The sequence below is a fragment of the Carassius auratus genome, chromosome 9, assembly GCF_003368295.1.
Source record: "Carassius auratus strain Wakin chromosome 9, ASM336829v1, whole genome shotgun sequence".
NCBI classification, from domain to species: domain Eukaryota; kingdom Metazoa; phylum Chordata; class Actinopteri; order Cypriniformes; family Cyprinidae; genus Carassius; species Carassius auratus.
In genome coordinates, this window is record NC_039251.1 from 28,269,029 (window position 1) to 28,290,842 (window position 21,814).

At 38.5% G+C, this 21,814-nt stretch overlaps 1 protein-coding gene across 1 annotated transcript in view; it reads left to right on the forward strand.

The window, feature by feature from the left end:
- The first annotated feature begins 3,711 nt into the window (after positions 1 to 3,711).
- Positions 3,712 to 21,814, forward strand: part of LOC113108077 (NACHT, LRR and PYD domains-containing protein 12-like) — a 47,764-nt gene continuing 29,661 nt past the window's right edge. Inside the window, exons 1-3 of the mRNA XM_026270897.1 lie at positions 3,712 to 3,838; positions 7,455 to 9,255; positions 10,936 to 11,109. Coding sequence (XP_026126682.1) covers positions 3,712 to 3,838; positions 7,455 to 9,255; positions 10,936 to 11,109 — 2,102 coding nt within the window. The remainder of the gene's footprint in view (positions 3,839 to 7,454; positions 9,256 to 10,935; positions 11,110 to 21,814) is intronic.

The following is a 21,814-nucleotide window of genomic DNA, read 5'->3' on the forward strand; positions in this document are numbered from 1 at the left end:
CTTTGCAGTAGCGGCCCCGAAACTCTGGAATAATTTACCTTTGTACATTAGGCAGGCATCTTCACTTGCTGTTTTTAAATTACATTTAAAAACATATTTGTATAGTACAGCATATAACACAGTATGAGAGTTACCTGTTAGGAGTTCTTTTAAGTGTGTGGTATAAATCATTATTGGATTTATTGCATATTTTATTGTGTTTTTATTTATTATATTTTATTTCTTTTTATGTTTTTTAGTTCTACTGTTTACTTTATATTGTATGTACAGCACTTTGGTGAACACCTGCTGTTTTAAAAAGGTGCTCTATAAATAAACTTTGATTTGATTTGATTTGAAAAGCGTCCAGCTATCGCTCTATGTTAAAAAGCTGTTTTCATAGAAAAACAGATACTGTTGGAAACACAAAGACATTAAACATACGAATGAATCGATATATGGTTTTCAAGTCATCTCCAGCAGGTGATAAATAAAGTATATGAACAATGCAGTGCTAATTGAGTGCTAATAGCATGTATTACAGTATAGAAACTATTCTACCTTATGTGATAAAAAAAGAGTTTGGAGTATATAAAAATATCACTATTATTTTATATTGTCCAGCAGTTATAGATTTATAAGCCAATTAAAAGCTAAAAATTAGAGAAAGAGTTGCCTATACACTTTTTAGCATCATTACTGCTGTCACACAATCCTTCAGAAATAATTGTGATATTCTGATTTGCTGCTAAAAAAAAAAACACATATTATGATAATGTTGAAAACAACAGAGTATATTTTTCTCAGGTTTCTTTGATGAATAGAAAGTTCAGAATAACAGCATTTATCTGAAATGGAAATCTTTTGTAAAATGACGACTTTATCATCACTTTTGATCAATTTAAGGAATCCTTGCTGAATAAAAGTATTCATTTATATCATTTATTTTCCTCAAAAAAAATTATACTGACTAAGCTTTTGAATTAGATAGTGTATAATGTTGCAAAAGCATTTTATTTCACATAAATGCTGATCTTTGGATCCTTCTATTCATCAAAGAATACTGCAAAAAATGTATCTGTTTTAAATATTGATAATCAGCAAATCAGCATATTTTCATGATTTCTGGAGGATCGTGTGACACTGAAGACTGGAGTTATGATGCGGAAAATTCACCTTTGATCACAGGAATAAATCACATTTCAAAATATATTCAAATAGAAAACAGTTATTTTAAATAGTAAAAACATTTCACAATATTAATACTTTTGCTGTACTTTGGATTAAATAAATGCAGGCTTGGTGAGCAGAAGAGACTTCTTTAAAAACAAAAAATCTTACTGTTCAAAAACTGTTGACTGATAGGCTATATAGATTACAGGACTGTTAAATTATATATATATATATATATATATATATATATATATATATATATATATATATACATATATATATATATATATACCGTATTTTCCGGACTATAAGTCACACTTTTTTTCATAGTTTGGCTGGTCCTGCTACTTATAGTCAGGTGCGACTTATTTATCAAAATTAATTTGACATGAACCAAGAGAAAATTAACTAAGAAAAATGAAAACATTTCATTTCATTTCATCAACAGAGGGGGCACTCTGTGCTGCTCAGTGGTAGGCTACAGAAGCACTGAGCAGCATAGAGCGCCCTCTGGCGGCTGTAGATGGTAATGTTTTCTCTTGGTTCTTGGTTCTAAATAAATGCGACTTATAGTCCAGTGCGACTTATATATGTTTTTCTCCTCATCATGACGAATTTTTGGACTGATGCGACTTATAGTCCGATAAAAATGGTATATATAATTTAATTTCTGTCCCCATCCTGTCCCAACCATTTTTAATGTCCTGGGGCCAGAAATGTTACCCATTCGGTGGAATGTCCCAAATAATTTTGTTACAGTACTTGAATAAATTTTTCATTATTTTTCTACTTTCTTCAGTGTAATTAAATTGTGGTACTTTTACTTGAGTTGAATAAAAGTAAAGTATTTATTCAACTTAGCTACATTTATTTTTCACCAAAAGTAAAAAGACAAAGGTGCTGATGGAGAAACTTTTCAAACTACTAGCTCTGCTATAGCTGTGCACAAGGTGTTCGAGTCTCAGCTCAAGGTTCAGGCTTATTTATTTGTTCATTAATGATGTCATCAGCGACTAGTTGACATTGACTCGACTTTTATTACATAAATTTTGACTTACAAAAATCTAAAATAATTCAACCCATAATACACACAGTTCAGTTGAATGGTGAAGCTCGCCCTCTTTAGCAGTACATTTAAACTAAATGTATGAAGCAAACTTTGTATGAACCTGAAATAACCTCAAAATTAACAACAAAATTGATATAAGAATGTTAATTCTTACATGCATTAGACTGACACATAAGTCATGATCTTTATGTCAGTCATATGCATGTAAAAGTGTATTTTTTTACTACAGCAACGGTGGACTCAGGGCATATTTTTGGTGGAATGAAAAAGGAGCATTTTATTAAAATTTATTTAACAAAAAAAAAAATCGGTTCCAATTTTGGAATCTGATAATTATGGTTGAGAATCGGATACTTGTCATAAACAATTTAATTTTGATTCCTCTGTGCGCATTTTAATGTAATGTCTGTTTCATTCATACTCGTAGCTGGAGGGCACCATCACACAGAAACACTGTGATACTCACAGAAGTAATAGAACTTATGATGTTCTATTTACGTCAATCTCATAGACCGATCGATCTGCTCAGTGCCACTTCAAGTCAAACACACCTTATATGTACATGTATTTACATCACATAGACCGTTCTCTGCTGATACCACCTTCTCAAGTGCCATGCATCCTGACCAGGACATTTCAAGGAAAAAGGACACACATGGTCACACCGTGTTATCAGAAAAATAAACATCAGTACGTTCATCAGAAGTCTGGGTCATAAACAGCATCACCAGAACTTTGATGTTTAGAAGCAGTTTGCATAGTTATAGGGGGAAATTCAGAGCTAAGTCTAGAGCGGGGGTAGGTAAAACTTCTGAAAAACAAACTCACCTGCCTACAGTTTTTATAATCCTGAAGACATTGATTAGCTTGTTCAGGTGTGTTTGATTAGGGTTGGAGCTAAACTCTGCAGGGCAGCAGCTCTCTAGGGCCCCATTTACACTGCATGGTTCAAGTGACCCAATTCTGATTTTTTCTTCTCATGTGGCACAGATCGGATATGACCGGTGAACGTGTAAGCAGGAAAAAAATGCATGGATTCCGATTTTCTCAGATCGGATTCAGGCCTCATTCATATGTGGTAATAAATCGGATACGAATCGGATACGTGCATTTGCGTGTGCCATGTAAGCAGACAAATCGGATATTCCCCAGTAAATGCGAGTCGTACGTCAGTGACGTCAACTCACGTGGACACCACCAACTGAGATCACATGACTTATTATAGGCGCGATGGAGGACGAAGGCTACACACAGTGGAGCAATGCGGAGGTTTCATGTCTCTTAAGTCTTTGGGGCGAAGATGAAATGGTTGTTATAGAAATAAATCCGTGTTTGAAGACATTTCACGAGATATGGGGAGGCACGGTTTTAAGCGCTTGTGGCTACAGTGCCAACGTAAGATCAAAAGCTTAAAAAGCAAATACAAAGCGATAAAAGACCACAACAATAAGAGTGGAAATAGCCGTGCAACATTCCCATTCTTCGACAAAATGGAAGGCATTTTGGGTGACAGGCCAAGCTTCCGACCACCCGAATTACTAGATAGCTTCAGAGAAGATGATGTCGCTTCATCAGTGGACTGTGAAGGGCCAGAGTGTGAGAACATTAACGTTACAGGTAAGGGCAAACTAAAGTTTTTTTTTTTTTTTTTTTTTTTTGATAGTCTAACATTTTAAAGTTGTTTCAGTAATCGACAGATTAGAAAAATATGTTAGCAATTACAGTATTACAGCTACCATCATTCATTACAAAGTATGATAGCTAGCATGACTTTCTAATTTGATGAATGCTTCAATATTATATAATATGCAATAGGCTATTACTTCAGTTGTTTATATTACATTTATTTTTTTGTTATCATAGACTCTAGACAAACATGTGATCACAGTTAGTCATACTTCTTAAGAGTAATATCTGATATCTTTAGTTCATATCAGCCACTTTTTGTAAATTTACAAGTCAACATTTGTCAAACAGATGAGCCCCCTGACACGCCACAGACCACCTCGAGTCAGACCAGTGCTTCATTCAGTGATACCACATCATTCAATGAGAGAGCCTCAACCAGTGTGAGCACCACAGAAGTACCTACAAGGGCCTCAACACCAACACCTTGCTCAAATCAACCAGACCGTAGTACATCAGGTAGGATTAATAGTCATTTGTATAACCGTAATTTTAATTTTTGTTTTTTACAAATAGGTAATTTCATTTTCATTCACTGTGTTAAGTACTTATTTTTTTGTACAAAAATAAATATTACAGCAATACAGCTATAATGTTATTGGTCAACACTCATAGTGTAGTAATTGATAAAGTAGTTAACAAACAAATAGCTCATTATCTAAAACATTTGTCTTTTTACAGGTGCACCTACCACACGTAGAAAGCGAAAAAATAAGCTTGAATCCACAATGGATGTTTTTTCAAAGACCATCAAAGAAGCCCTGTCTCAGGCAGATGATACTGAGCTACAGCTTAAATTGCAAGCAGCCCAGCACGCCCACAAATTAAAGATGATGACACTGTTTACACAGTTTCTTGCAGGAAGACCATCGTACCAGCCACCACCTCACCCAGGCCATGCCACAGGGTCAAGCTATTACCCAGATCAGGTTCACCCACTTAGGTTTAGTCAAGATTTTTCCCACCCTGGTCCCTTTACTCCGGATCACACACGCCAGAGTTTTCCCCAAAATGATGGCCACCCCTGTCCCCCCTTTTACCAGGATTATGTCTCTGCTGGTCCCTTTCACTATTCCCACCCTCCATTCTTTTCAGATAATCGTACACCCCTCCTACCTCCTGATACCCCACCTCCAAAAACCTTTACCACCCTTCAACCTCCACCCTCTCAACAGGGCCGCATCTGCTCTAAGCCAGTCAGTTCCCCCAAACTATAGTTATTAATTTTTTTTTTTTGGAAGAGCATTTTTTTCTTATTGTAATGTGTATAAAATGTTTGATATATACACAGACTGGAAAATGTTAATTGTTTGAATAACAGTAAAAATAAATACAAGTTCAGCATTAGGAATGTTGTCTCATCTTTTATTACATTGTTTACATTTATTCTTGAGCAAAATATTGGGTCAATATCATTGATCCATACTTCATGACAATAACTTTTAGCATGATTAATAAATATGTGAGAAGATAAAGCAGGGATAGTTCAGTATAGTTTATGGACATACCTTTCTATACTATGTATGCTTTGCACACATTGAAGGCTGAATTTGAGTTTACAAGAAAAAATTACTTTGGAAAGAGGACTCCTTTTTCTGCCTTCTCGTAGATAACAGAATTACGAAGAACCCTGGAGTCTTGAACACTTCCTGGCCATCCGATGTTGATGTTTGTGAAACTATTGGGGTGGAGGTATTAATTGTACATTAATAAAGAGAAAAACATGATATCTGAGTAAAGACAGTGACAGAAACAAATGAAAAACAACACGTAATAACGCAATAACATGGCAAAAGGCATAGCAACAACCAGGGAGACAAATCAATATAAATTATGTATGTCCTTACCAGTATTTGTGGTCCACAACTGCTTGCAAGATCACAGAATGCCATCCCTTGCGATTAAAATAATCCGCATGGTTCTCAAGTGGAGCGATGACTGGGATATGACTCCCGTCTATAGCCCCGGCACACTGAGGGAAACCCCGTCGATTTTTAAATCCTAGAAGTACGGTTTGGAGCTCCTCACCTTCTGGCAGCTTGATGTACTCGCGCATCATCTCATTTCGTACGGCATGGCAAAACTCCCGGACTATTAGGCATACTGATGCGTCACTTATGCCAAACAGATCTGCCAGTGTTCGATAACCAGCTCCTGTCGCGAGCCACCATAGTCCAACTGCAACGCGCTTCTGCACTGAGATTGCCTGGCGAAATGTCGTATCCTCGTAAGAGAGCATTGGTGACAACCGCACACACAACATTTCAAAAGTTTCTTGTCGCATACGAAAGTTGCTGACCCACAGTTCTTGACCCCAGGTTCCAACAACGCGATCCCACCAGTCTTGAGTCCTTTGCTGCATCCAAAACCTCCCTTTGAACCGATGTTGCAGCGATCATCGCTAAATTCGCCCAGGCTGCAACAAGGGCTCTCCTCTTTTTTCTCCGCCGTACGAGACCAATGTTTTGCTGATTTTTAGCTGACTTTTCAAAATAGTGTGGAAAGCAAAACAATGTATAATTTTATTTGCATCGGCATCCATTGTATTTCGTGTTGTTTTACTTCCTTTTCCGGGTCAGAACGTCTACGTTTGGTAGTCTCAGCATTGTATAGTGTAAATGCAAAAATCGGATACGGGTCACTAGATGATGTCAAAAAAATCGGATATAGTCAGAAAATCGGATTTGGGCATCAAGACCTGCAGTGTAAATGCAGCCTATGACTTGCCTACCACTGGTCTAGAACAGGGGTGTCCAAACGACTTAAAACCTCTGCAGATTGCTGTGCTGTTTACACTACATCACTTGATTGTCTGTCTTGAAGTCTTTATGGTGTTCACACTAAGCCACATTACGTAAATGATCAACACACTACACGAGTTGACAATTCTGTCTCCCAACAAGTCTATTCTGTCCCCAAACCACTTTTTTTTTTCACAAAAACATGTTCGAGAAGTTGAACAGGAATGAAATGAATATACACATGAAACAGGAGTTGTTTATTTCAAAAAGGACATTGGGAAGAATTTGTGCTCCAAGCTATTTGCATGATGATCTGTTCTGAAAAATTTAGCTCCATTTCTTGTGTCCAATCATCCCATAAAGCCGTGTTGCTGCTGAAGTTTTTCTTCCGCTGACCTCAACCCATGCCTTGCTTTCTCATTGCCTGTAGCTTGTCGTGACACCTGACACCATGTGATGATGAGACGGCTGACCGGTCCAAGCTAGATATTTGTTTGGTGTCGTGATGTGTCAGCGAGCCTCAGTGATGCATCGTAGAGTAATTCAAACATAAAAATTGCCGAGCGATGATCACCCGTTGATTTTCCGCCAATTAAAGCCGGCTTAAAATCCTGTAGTGTGAACTAGGCAAAAGTCTCACTCATTGGCCCTTCAGGAGCATTAATTAGAATATAGGCAACACACAGTCTTCAAGTTTTGTAATTGGAATCACATACTATGTCAGAGTCTACATAAAGATTTTATAATCAATATTTCATTAAAAACCAATAACTAACACTTACACTGACTTTTCCATTTTCTCAAAGGCTCAGCTGCAGAGGACAGTAAAGCTAATCATAATGATTACAGAAAGGTCTTGAAGGATAAGTTAAAACAGCAATGTGAGCGGATATTGGTTGGTAATTCACAGACGGGTCAGAATAAATACCTGGACGATATTTACACTGATTTATATGTGGTGGAGAATCAGACTGGAGGAAGAACGAATGAACATGAGGTGATACAGATTGAATCAAATCACAACAGACTGACTGCCAAGGACAGGCAGATCCAGTGTAATGACATGTTCAAAGACCATATGGGTCGACAAAACAGAAAAGTGTTGACAGTGGGGATTGCAGGAGTGGGAAAAACTGTCTCTGTCAAGAAATTCATCCTTGACTGGGCTAAAGGAAAAGAAAATCAAGATATAGTCTTCATTTTTCCACTCCCATTCCGGGAACTGAATTTGATTAAAGAGGAGTACAGTCTCATGGGATTGCTTCACACACACTGCTTTAGTGGCCTTAAAGAGCTGACATCTCTTCCTGAAGATGGAAATAAGGTCATGTTCATCTTTGATGGGCTGGATGAATGTCGCTTCCCTTTGAGCTTTAAGCAGGGTGACCGTTTTACAGATGTTAATAAGAAAACAACAGTGAGTAAGATAGTTACAGCCCTAATCAAGAGACATCTGGTTCCCTCTGCTCTCATCTGGATAACATCCAGACCAGCAGCAGCCAGTCTGATACCCCGAGAATACATTGACCAGGTGACAGAGGTACGAGGATTCAGTGATGAGCAGAAAGAGAAGTACTTCATCAGAAACAGCAGTCCTGAGGTTGCTGAAAACATTATCCGTCACATCAGAAAATTCAGAAGTCTGTACATCATGTGTCACATCCCGATCTTCTGCTGGATCTCTCTCACTGTTCTTCAGCCTCTGCTGGTTCGAGAGAGCAATGACAAAACACCCACAACCCTCACAGGGATGTACATAAACTTTTTACTTTCACAGAAGCAACAGATGGAAACAAAATATTGCGATGATCCTGAAACTAATCCTAAAGTCATGTCTTTTGATGATATTATTCTGAAGCTTGGGAAACTGGCCTTTAAACAACTACAGAAAGGTAATCTGATTTTCTACAAAGACGATCTTGAGGAGTGTGGACTAGATGCCATTGAAGGTTCTGTGTACTCTGGGTTATGCACCCGGATGTTTCAGGAGGAAAAATCTATGTCAGTGAGAAACATTTACAGCTTCGTACATCTCAGCATCCAGGAATTACTTGCTGCTCTCTATGTGTTTTTCATTAACAAAAACAAGAAAGAAAACCCATTTCTTAAATCCTGGAAAAAACCGACATGTATCCTGTCCAAAAAGCCACTGCTTAAACTTCATAAAGTTGCAGTCAAGAAGGCTTTACAAAGTGAGAATGGACACCTGGACCTCTTCCTCCGATTCCTCCTGGGTCTTTCATTGGAGTCCAATCAGAGAGACCTGAAGGAACTACTGCCAGGATTGGAGCTCAAAACAGAGGACACCAAAGACACTGCTGACTATATCAAAAAGAAAATAGAGATGGAGGAATCAACAGAGAGGAAAATCAATCTGTTCCACTGTCTGAATGAACTGAAAGATGACTTTGTGGAGGAAATCCAGAAGAATCTGCGCTCTGGAAAACTTTCAGGGCAGAATCTCTCCTCTGCTCAGTGGTCGGGTCTGGTGTTTTTGCTCCAGATGTCAGAAGAGACTCAGGAGAAATTTGAACTGCAGAAATACAAAAGATCGGATGAAGCACTGATGAGACTGCTGCCAGTCATCAAAAACACCAAAAGAGCACTGTAAGAGTCTTTTTAATATTAATTTATATACACTGTTAGCTGTTTTAAGGGGAGACACTGCAGGCAAAAAGACTGTTTTTAGATGCACCTGTTGATTTTTTTTTTTTTTTGGCTTTTCATAAAGTGTTCATAAAGACTACTGGAAAGAAAACATCCAAAAGACACTATTATGTGTTTCTTTTTATATAAATATATTGCTTTCTGGTTGTTGTGGAGTGACAAAAAAAAGATACTAAAAATTCCTTCTGTAAAAACATTTGACTCTAATATTTAAAAAAAAGAAAAAAGACTGAAGTAACAGACCAGGGGTCTCATTTATAAAACTCTCCGTAGATTTCATCCTAAAATTTTACGTAGGCACAAAAGCTAGATTTTGCGTACACCCAAAAGTTTTCATATTTATAAAATTATGCGCATGCCAGAACCTGCACAAAAATCTCTGCACCTCATCTCCTCCCCGAAATCACCATATATGGAGCTTACAACGCCTTGTTTTACTATGCATAACCTCATCTGCATATCATTTACATGCGAATTCCCATGCACGTGACACCATGTTTATCACAGAGACAGTAGGGAAATAGTATCCCTGCTATGTTTTAGAATAAATACATGAAAATATTCATAAGAACAAAATAGTTTCAAATAGTTCTAAGATATTTTAGATAATCTCATTCTTTGACACTGGCCAAATAGAATTTAGATTATTTCAAATTAAATGTATGCAGTTTTGCTGATAAGATAAACATATTTTAGCTATTTTAGTGGAAACAGATAAACGCATATTTATGTAGTGTATTGTCTGATTTGGCACGTCACTGACAAAGTATTGTAAAAAGAAACATGCAAATCTTACCGTTTTCTCCTAGTTATGTCCTTCAAATACAGTGGAATTTTTCATGTTGTAGAGATGACTTTACACAACATTAACACCTCCGTGCAGCTGTGGTTGTACAGTTATCCAGCAGTGTCCACCATAATATCGCTTATCGCCATAAAAGTGCGCATCATCTATCATTGTTTTTGCTAAAATATATCTCATACCATGTGGTCTGTAGTTTAGTTTAAAGATTAATTATTGTGCACCTATAGCACTCGTCGCTTTAATAAAAATAACATGTCACAGGAAATTTTTTTTATTGTTAATGAAATTAACTGGGGGTTCAGTGCCTTGCTCAAGGGCACTTCAGCCATGGATATTGAGGGTGGAAGAGAGCACTGTTCATTCACTCACTCCCACCTACAACTCCTGTCAGCACAGAGACTCAGGAAATGTAGGTTGGGGGGGGGGGGGGGCGGTTAATGAACAGCCGTCAGAAAGAAGCTTGGTGATAACTATTAGTTAATATTTTTACCCTATTTACTTACAGTGTCTCGCCTTATTAAAGGGTTAATCCATCCCAAAATAATCTTTTTTGTCATTAATAATTTACCCCCGTGTCATTCCAAACCCATTTAATGCTTTGTTCGTCTTCAGAACACAATTTATAAAATAAAAAAATAATTCTGACAATTCTGACAATGCTTTTCATACTTTCCTGGTCCTTGACAGTGTAGCTTACTTGGCAGTCTATGGGACACTAGTCAATGGTTTTTGCAAGTTTTCTTTGCTCCAGAATATAAACCATACAAAATAAGCAAATTATTTGTTTTTTATTATTATTTTTGTTCTCTACACAGGCTACAGTGCTGTAATCTCACTGCACAGTCTTGTGAGAGTTTGTCATCAATTCTACTGTCATCAAACTCTATCCTGAGAGAGCTGGACCTGAGTAACAATGATCTGAAGGATTCTGGAGTGAAGCTTCTTTCTGATGGACTGAAGAGTCTGAACTGTCAGCTTGAGATTCTGAGGTAAATGGTTTACCATAAAATAATTAACTGTCATCATGAATGACTTTAATTTTTTGTCAGCAGAGTTAGCATGTGCTCTCAATGGAATGTTAGAACAATCGATAATAAATGAAAAAATATGACTCAGGTGGACTGAGTACAACTGAGAAGAAAACAAATGTTGAAATATTGTGATGAAAAATTATGGATTTTCATATAAATTGATATCATGCATGAATTCCTCTGCACAGACCTACACAAGCTAGCAGCACCATCTAGTGGCTGTGTGAAAAACAACCATTGAATCTAAGCTAGGGTCTAGAATTATCAATCACCAGGCACCAAGTGCAAGGAAAAACTGATCTTCCCTGGACATTATTTGAAATTGTCTACATCACAAGAATGCAGTATGGCTTAGTGTGATTCTAAAATTATAAAACTTGCTGTTCACAATCTGGTGTTTTACATTTTTATATACATTTACATTTATCCATTTACAAAACTCTTACAAATGAGGAATACAATAAGTGATGCATCATAAAGAGGCAAGTAAACACAAGAAGTGCTTGTAATACAAAGTTTCAGACTTTGTTTAGAAGAGCACAAGCTAGAACAGAGTGCCATCTTTGTCTAAGAGCATCTCAGTTCACAGTAAATGATGCTCCACTTGAACTCCATCTTACATCTTAAGTGCTATGAGTTTGGATCACTTGGATTTTAAAATGCATAACATAAAGAGAATGAAAGAATTTATTACAAAGAAACTAGAATTAGTAAAATAAGATTCCAACTATTTGCAAATAAAAAAATTATTTAAAAATATGCATAATCACTTTTATTTGTATACCTAATATTTTGAAAAAGACTGATTTACCAGACATTTTTATTCAAAGTGACTTCAAAATGAGCAATTCAACAAGTGATTTGTCTTGAGTCAATAACAGAAGTTCTAATAATGCAAAGTTTCAAACATGGTCAAGGATCATGCAAACTAGAAACCAGGAGGGATTTAAAAAATAGTGAAAGGATAGAAGAAGGATTTTTTTTCCCAAGTCAGCATGATGCAGTTGTTGGGAACTCAGAAACGAAGACCAGGAGACTCTTCTTTATTGAGAACGCTCTGCGTGGTGCTGTAGTCATCAAAAGTCTAACTAGTCATTAATACATTGTAGATTATATACATTTCAAGGGGGCGGGATATACAGAGGTGGAGACAACCTAAACAAAGCATGCAAATGGAATCAGGAAAATGCCAGACACTGGCATAGAATGGACTTTCATAAGTCCATTCTATGGCCTATGTTTCTTAATATAAGCCCCATCCCACAGTCATGTAACCTGAAAAGGTTACATGCACACATATCTTATTATGTGTCCTGTCCTAGATTTACTTAGGTCTAATAGGTTTTTTAGAAACATAACTGTTGAAACATATGACATAGATGTTAACATGTCGTGGAAACTACATGTTGACACAGAAAACCATGTAGCATAAGAGTGGAAGTCTGTTTTCTGTAGTCCATTTCCTACATAGATTGCCTCCGATGACTCTTTGTCCTCATGAAGCTTGTTCATGTATGTCTGAAGTGATGCTTTACACCAGGGTGTCACATATGGAAATGACTTGACATGCACACATACCTGAAACACAAGAAAACAAAGAAACAGCAGACCAGCAGTATTCATGCATAGACTTCTGTAGATCGTATAGTGGTTTTAAGTCTGGTGGTCGTATAGTGTTTTTCTCAATCTAGGTTTAAGTAAATTTGAGAACTATGGACCAGTGATGTGGGGATAAAGCTATGGATAGGGGAAACCTATGAGGAAGTCTTCACCACAGGGTTGGCCCCCGAGGCCTGTTGCACTTCGGTTATTCCCTGGGCTCCTAGTCTGTCCCTGTAGTTGATGTGCGAACTTTACTGTGTGACATCTCCATCCTCTAATTGAACATCAATAATAACAAACATCACTACCCAAAAAGAATAGGTTAGTGACTGGAGTGTGCTTTAGTATAGCTTTGTAGGCTGTAAGTGTACTTAACGTTTTCTCAATGAAAGGAAGTGACAGTCAGCTTCCTGTAGTTTTATTTACAAAGGATCTTTCATCTCTGTTGTACATTACTGGGGAAGTTTAGCACTCACAGCCCTTTTTAGGTGATGTGGGGAGGGGCAGCTTCAGAGTGGTAAGTAGACTGAGTAGGAGCTGAGTAAAGCTGTTCATTTCTCTTAATGTCTTCTTGCTTTTTCTGCACTCTTTCATCCAGTGTCCAGTTTTACCACAAAAATGACAACTGCCCTCCTTCTTAGGACTTTTATGTTTCTGTCGGTTCTCTGTTTTGATCTTAAAAGATGCTGCTGAAATCTTTACTCTGGCTTTGACATCAGAGTTTCTTTCCCAAGTAGCTAAACTGTCTAGATTACTTCTGAGAGTTTTGTGAGACCAAGTTAGATCTAGGAATGGCAAGGCTTTCCTGTACTCTGCTACAAAGCCATCTGACCAGATGCGGACTAATGGTCTCTTGTCCTCTAACACACTTTCAGGATCATCAACTATTCCACTGTAAGTTACTGCTGACTGACAAAATCTTTCAGTGTATTCACTCACAGTTTCAGCCTCCTTCTGTTCAGTTAGAATTTGTGACATCAGCTGTGTGACTTCTGCTAACGACATGTCAAAGAGATTCATTTTGCTGATCAATGCTCTTCTAAATTCAGTAACATTTGTGCATGCAGAGGGATAGCTCTGGGATAGTCTCTCTATATATTCAGGTCTTAGCAGTTTGTCAACAGTTTGTACTCGGCCTATAGAAGAGTTGGGAGGAACACTTTCAGTTCCCTCAATTCTCTGAGATCTTCTCCTAGCGCCACATACCTTTACACAATCTACAGGCACATCAGTTAATGACTGGATGGCTACATCTGTTTCAAAGAAAGTTTTTAAGTCAGGATAAATGCTATCAGTCTGACTAACTTCTTCCAAATCAGTTTTTGCTGCAGCTTTACGGTTCAACTTCTTAGTCAAAGAGGATACTCTAGCTCTGAGCTCTTTGTTCAGTTCCTCTAGTTCTGAGTTACGCTGAGACTGTTGTGTAGCTAGCGCTAAGGCAAATTCTCTGTGCCAGCAGATAATGCCTTTCAGATACATTCTCTTAGTACCTTTTTACACTCATCTACAGACCAAGTCTTGTCTGGATGGATATCATATTTCTGAGTTAGTTCTTGTCTAACTTTCTCAGTGACTATTAGGTTCATTTGCACACCTAACAGTGATTTGAATTTGCTATCAGACCACAAAGGAGTCGCGAGACCACCTTTTTCAGTTGTGGGGATCAATCTAGCATTCTTTCAAAAGATTTTGTGAGTTTCTTGTTTTACAACACAATCAAAACACTAAAACTTCTCTGATCAACAGAGGGTACCAAATATTAACAATTCTTCTCTGCCAACACAGAGGATAACACAAATTCTAGCACTTTACGCTAAATTTCCCTGCCGAGACAGAGGGTAACACAATATTAGCATGTGATGCTAATCTTCCCTGCCTGAACAGAGGATATCTTTCATCTCTAAAATAATTTTTTTAGAGGATAACTTAGTTAACCAAACCCTACAGCTGTCTGTTAACTCTTCTCTGACGGCGCAGAGGATAAAAATTTTTTTCTGGTCTTAAAGGTTCTTTTGGATGGAGTTACACTCACCAACACTTGGTGTGATGCCAGACACTGGCATTTTCCCAGCCTTGATCTCTTCAGCATAACAGTGTCATGTAAATACAGAGGTGCCTGACAGTATCACCCATACCTTCACATTATCATAGCACCTTTATCTTGGGACCTTGCCCAATCGTCAGGAACTGCATGAAGACAAAAGGTTAATTTTCTCAGACACTTGATTTTCCTTATTTGATCTTCTTGGATGTCAGCTTTATTACCCCATAATGTCTACTATTATATTGGAACCTAAATTTAACATTTTATAAATGTGTAATCTCACACAGTTAAGTGTTTACAGAGAAGTTTCTTGAATTAAGTTTTTCTTAAATATTTGTTATTTCTGGATAAGGTTAGAAAGATCATTACATCAGCAAGGAACAATGAATGAAAACATTTTAGAAAGTGATTTTTGAATCATAAATTGCAGGATTCTTGAGGTATGTTCATTCATAAAAGAGGTAGAAGGGTGTAGAGAATGTGGTTGTTCTGTAGCATGAATGCTTCAATAGCTTGAATTTGATGTGAGCCACAAACGGTAGCCAAGGCATGTCAATTAAAAGTGATGTAACGTAGACTCTTTTTTGGGTTCGTTGAAGACCAGTCATGCTGCCGAATTCTGAATCATTCGTAGAGGTTTGATTGAACAAGATGTAAGTCCAACAAGAAGAGCTTTGCAATAGGCCAACCTATAAATGACAAGGGCCTGGACAAGAAGTTGTACAACATGCTCTGTTTTGAAGGGCCTGCTATTCCTGATTGCACAATGCAAGTCTGCAGTATCATGCTGTCCTTACAATGTGGCCTTTAAAGGTTCGTATTTCTTGTCTTCCTACTGTCTTCGACGTCTGTGTCACAAAAAATGTTTGCTGAAAAGGTGTCCACTGAGAAGCCAGAATTAAAGTTTTTATGACGTCTTTTTTTTTTTCGTTTTCTCTACGTCTGATATAGATGTTCATAGAATCTCCATACTAGGTTAAAACTAGTTAAAATGTGGCCATTTCAGACATATTTTCACATTATAATGAGATTTTGGCAAGATAGCGATTAAACTGTGACTAAACTTTACATCATCTAAATTTAATCCTTCGTATCTAAATAATGCAAAATAAATCTCATAAGTGAAGCAAACATCATCATATAAACAAAGGTGGCGTACACCGATTTTAATTGAAATATACAGGCACGTTAATACCTTAATCCCATTATTGCCACTCTGACCAAAGTGTGCATGTGCTCATGACATACACACTGATGTGACATGCACATAAAATAATTTCTGAGAATGTTCCTCAGACCGGGGGAGGGTGCTCATGTCGCTTAAAGGATTCAACGTAATCTACTAGAGTCAATAATTATAGAGTAAAACAGAATAAAATCAAATGTAACAATTTATTATCAGTCAAGTAAATATTTATTCTGCCAATTACATATCCAATTCAAACATAGCAATACAAAACATCAAATTCTCAAAGATGAATCTAAATAAAATATACATACCTGACCTTAGTAAATACATAGCATGAAGTAAAGAGACACACAACACACTACAGGCTTTCTGGCTACAGAAATCTCCCTGATCCTTTTGCTGCAATCCTTCAAATACAAAACCATGATAAAACATCACCCAAATGGAGGCATGAACAAACATTAACCCAGGTCCCAGACCGGGGTAGTTTACACCTCAAAGGGAACAGAAGGTAATTTACATGGAGGACCCTGGAAAAGGGCACTCCCATTACAGTGAGCATTATATATCTTATCTCTTAGTATCTGTATTATTTAGTGCTATTATTTAGTTCAGTTATTTAATCTACATTTTTAAGATTGGGACCATTGTACCAGTCGCCCCGAGACAATTCAAATGATACCAGACATGACTGTTAGTTCACTTGCATTGACATTTTCATGTAATCATTTTGAACAGATTGAGTAGAAGGAAGAATGGGTGAAGGGATTTAAAATGAAACAAATGGTCTCCTGCACCTAATAATAATAATAAATGTTTTTTGGAATAGCAAATCAGAATATTAGTATGATTTCTGAAGGATTGTGTGACTGGAGTAATGGTGATAAAAATTCAGCTTTGAAAGTCAGCTTTGATTGTTCCTAATAAATTGTTTAACTGCACTTTCAAGTGAATCTTAAATTATTTTGCGGGATTAAATATATTCTAAATAAACTACAAACCATTTATTTTGTCCCCACATTCTTTCTTGTAACCCCTTCCTCTTGGTCACATACCTCGCTGAAATGCTCATTATGCAGCTCATTATGTAGCCCTTTGGCTTCTCAGGTGTGAATCACACTAATATTGGTCAGTCACAACTACTCGCATATGCCCTTTCGAAACAAAAAGTGTCTTAAATCAATCTATTGTTTTCTGTGAGCGAGTAAACAAGATGATTTTCACATCATTTTGAAGCAAAAAATTCTAGGCTACAAGGTCCATGTTTGTCAGTCTTGTGAACAGATGTTCTCTAGGTCTTTCATGACCTTATTTCGGTGACTTCAAAATTGTAACTCCTCTTCAGGAACTTGAGCTGCGTTGAACGTTTTAGGGAAAGCCTTTGGTGAGACTGACTCTATTCCCAAATATTGTGTGCAATCTATCCAATGGACGGGCGGTGTGACTTAGAAACCAGGAAGCTATAAAAGCATGTGCCGTCAACTTTTGCGTCTTTCAAAAATTCTGTCCTGTCAGTCCTATTTAATGTTCATTGTCTATTAGTTCCTATTATTAGTTCAATATGTCAAAGAGCAAGACAAAGACTTGACATTTGAAGGGCGATTCTGTAGATTGTGTGTTCCTCCCTGCCCTCACTACACACAGTCTGTGTGTGGTTTGCCTGGGATCAAAGCACGCTGAGTTGGCTCTCGAGGGGGCCGGAGCCATCAATTTTTTCACGATCTCCGCAATGAAATCGTGAGATCGTGGAATCACCCCTATTCTACCCACCTTTTCGACCCTGATTCACAGCACTTCAGCAATGTAGTGGGGCTGGGAGAGTGGGGTTATAGAGCAATGCCACGGGTGGAACAGACACTTGCAAGTTATCTGTCCCCCGGCTTAGTATTATCTCTAAAGGCTCTGGTGTTGCCCACCAAGCCACTCAAAACAACTTGTACGCTTGTGAGCACTATGGCAGTCCTTCAAGCCTGTCAAGCTGACCTGCTGAGAGATATTGACGAGGGGATCAAGTCCAAGATTTCAAAGAGCTTATACGGACTGCTGATTAGTGTTGCTTTCGTTAAGGAAAATTATGACTAAATATCATTGTTAACAAACTTTTATCATGTGACGAAAACGAGACGCAGTGTATAAATGCTGGTCATGTGATGATGACTATAATTAAATGTATAATGCAGTATTTTTGAATAAATACGAGACTAAATGTGGTTTACAAAATAAAAACTACGCTAAAATGTCTCTTCAGTTTCGTTGATTTAAACATGACGAAATGAAATATTACAATGTTTTTTTCATCTCGTTTAGTCACGTTATTACTATTTAGCAGTGTTTCTGTTTCCTGTGTCTCACTGCACCAAAGCAATTGACGTCACTGCCTTAAGCCCCAATCGTGTAGTGAAGTTCGGTTCTTTCAGTTCGATTCATTACCAATAGTTATCTGGCTCTGCTCGGTGTTCATCTTCACAGCAGTTCAGTCAGTGTACGGTTTGAGTAAATGAATTACTCTGGGATATTGGTTTATTTAGACTCAGAGGGAGTGTCAGCCACATTAAAAAAGTAAACAATTGAAGTAATTTGTGGATTAATGCTTATTGGAGATGCAAACCGTTTCAAATGATTCAGTTCGATTTGCTGAACTTCGCCATTGTTCTATTCTTTGAAATGACAGGGGAGTGACGAGGAGTAATTGTCCTATAAAACCGTCGGGAATCACCGGTGTGAATTAATTTGCCAGTGCAAATCTTGTGATGAATGAGTTTATGAATTAATATATTTTTTTATGTACAAACAATCTTAAACAAAGGGCTGTATTTTGCATCAAACACAAGACAACTTTAAGCACGTAGTGTTTAATTAATATCTAAATAAATTCTAATTCTATTTTATACAATACAATAAAATGTACTTCAAATAAGAAGCCTTGGACAAACTATGCAAACGTAAAAAAAAAAAAAACGTTTCCGTCAAAAAGCACCTGATGGAATTTAAACTTCACATTAAACTGCTTCTGTTTCACACAAACGCCGACACAGATCTACATGTTCAGCTAGAATTGCCCTGAACTCGTGCATGTTTCTTATGTGGAGCTATGTGGAAGGAATAAAAAAAAAAAATGCTGTGCATTCCACCACGCGAACTTCGGGCAACACCGCAATGATGTCATATTTTCCAAGCTAAGTTGAAGACACGCAATAAATCAGGCTCGACACAGAGAAAGGGACCGATGGCGGCCAGCCGGGGTTCGTCTTTGGGAGAAAAATTTGCTGATTTATTTTTTTATTTTATTATATTTAAATATATATATTTTATTTTATTGAAATATATGTGTGTGTGCTTCTTACATGTTTGGTTGTTAAAATAAATGTTGTAAATAAAATCAGAGCATCTTCAGTGTCTGGAATGGATGTATTCTTAAGTCAATAAGGTAACAATAGTACAATAAGATAACCTTGTTTAAAAAGGGGTTTGGCTAAAATACAATGTTGGTTTTGTCTATACTTCTAGCTACTTGTACTATATTGACTGGGTTAAATAGAACTGCGCTACTAAAAAGAGACTAAAATACTATGTTAATTGACTAAAACTAGACTAAATGTATGAAACTGGATTAAATGTCATCAGTTTTTGTCAACTAAAATTAGACAAATATAATTCGTTTTTGTCAACTAAAACTAGACTAAAATGTCATCAGTTTTCGTTAACTAAAACTAGACTAGACTAAAAAGAGTATGAACGTGACTAAAACTAATAAAAACTAAAATGACAGCTTCACACAAAGACTAGACTAAAACTAAAATTAAGACAGGCCGCCAAAAACAACACTACTGCTGATCCCTCCCTCTGTGCCACTAAACAGACCGCTCACGCTATTGGGCAGTCTATGGCAGCCTTAGTGGCTGTGGAGAGGCCTTTATGGCTTACCCTGTCAGAAATAAAAGAAAAAGACAGGGTCTGCCTCTTGTATGCCCCTCTTCAGCCTTCAGACCTGTTTGGCGACACAGTCAAATACTGTCATCGACAGGTTCCAGGAGGCACGCAAACAAGCTGTGGCATTCCAGAGCGTAACGCTTTACAAACTTCATAATCTTGGGATGAAGAAGGTGGGAACCGGCGGACAATCAAATAAAACTTTAATAACCAAAATAACCACAAACAGCACGACAGCCCCTCGCGGACGACTGCTGCGCACAAATAAAAAAGCAAAACACAAAATAAAGCCCAGGCCTGGTCCTCTCTTGTCCTTCACTGTCGTGCTTTACTGGGGCATTAACAGACGAGGCAAGAGAAAAGGAGATGGAAGGATGAGGAGCGACAGAGACGAGAGAGGGGAGAGAGGAGAAAAAAACTAATTCAAGTTCCAAAACGCACTACCATCCACCAACCGGGTGATCTCCTCCGCGGTGCCTGGTACTGGACGGCCTCGGTGGATGGCACAACACTCCTCCGACGCCCGGTGGACAGAAACGGCTCATCCAGTTTTGGGCAGCCGGCAGGAGTCCCCCGTTCCCTGCTCCTCCCCATTCTGGTGGATGGCAGCAGGCTCCGGCCCCCTGGCAAATGGCGCCGACTCCTCTGCTCCCTCATGGACGGCAGCCACCCCTCCACATCGCGGGCAGCCGGCCGGCAGTGAGTTCGTCCGTCCCCGGCAACTCACTTCAACCCACCGCCTCGAGCTTCAATGGCGGCACAATCTTCGGCAAAGCATCCATCCTTCCTCCCGGGTTTCGGCACCAGTGTAACGCTTTACAAACTTCATAATCTCGGGAAGGAGGAGGTGGGTACCGACGAACAATCACGGATGACTGTCGCGCACAAATAAAAAAGCAAAACCCAAAATAAATCCCAGGCCTGGTACTCTCTCATCCTTCACTATCGTCGCTCCTCTTTTGTATCCTTCCGATCTCCTCCGTGGGACTCGAGACCGGTGAGTGTCGCATGTGTCACTCATTTCCAATCACTCCACCAGCCTCGCTCCGTCCGTTCCCATGGCTCTCAGCCCCGCCCCACTCGTCACACAGAGCTTCCAGGTTTGGAAACTTTCCAGGCTTCCAGCGAAGGCTGCTCTCAGTTATTTCCACCCGCGAGCATAGCGGAGCTGAGAGACTCTCTGCCCCTTCTGGGGCCTCTTACACCTGAAGTCAGAAGTATTCCCTTAGTAGTTTATTTAGCAGTGTTGAAACTACTGCCAAATGTATCTCAATGGGTCCTGCACACGGTAGAAAAAGGCTACTGCATTCAGTTCAGTTCTCCACCGCCGAGATTCAACGAGGTTATCCAGACAGTAGTCGGCCCCTGATTATGGAACAAGAAGTGAATACCCTATTAAGGAAGCAGGCCATTGAGGTGGTACCTCCTCAAGACAGGGAATCCGGGTTTTACAGCTGGTATTTCATAGTTCCATAGAAGGATGGGGGGTTGCGTCCGATCTTAGATTTACGTCAGCTGAACCACTCAGTCATGTCACAGAAGTTCAAAATGCTCACCATCACGCATGTTGTAGCTCAAATCAGATCCGAAAACTGGTTTGTCATGATAGATTTCAAAGATGCATACGTCCTGTGTCTCCTTCCTTCCACAACACAGGAAGTTTCTGAGGTTCGCTTTCGGGGGCGAAGCTTACCAATATTGAGTACTTCCTTTCGGACTTGCACTCTCACCCCGCCCGTTTCCGAAATGTGTAGATGTGGCTCTCGTCGATTGGTTGATTCTAGATCAATCAGAGCAGATGCTGGTTCAACATTGAGTTGTCGTTCTCGCTCACATGGGGGAGCTGGGTTTGAGATTAAAACGCCAAGAAGAGTATAGTTTCTCCAGTTCAGAGAAAC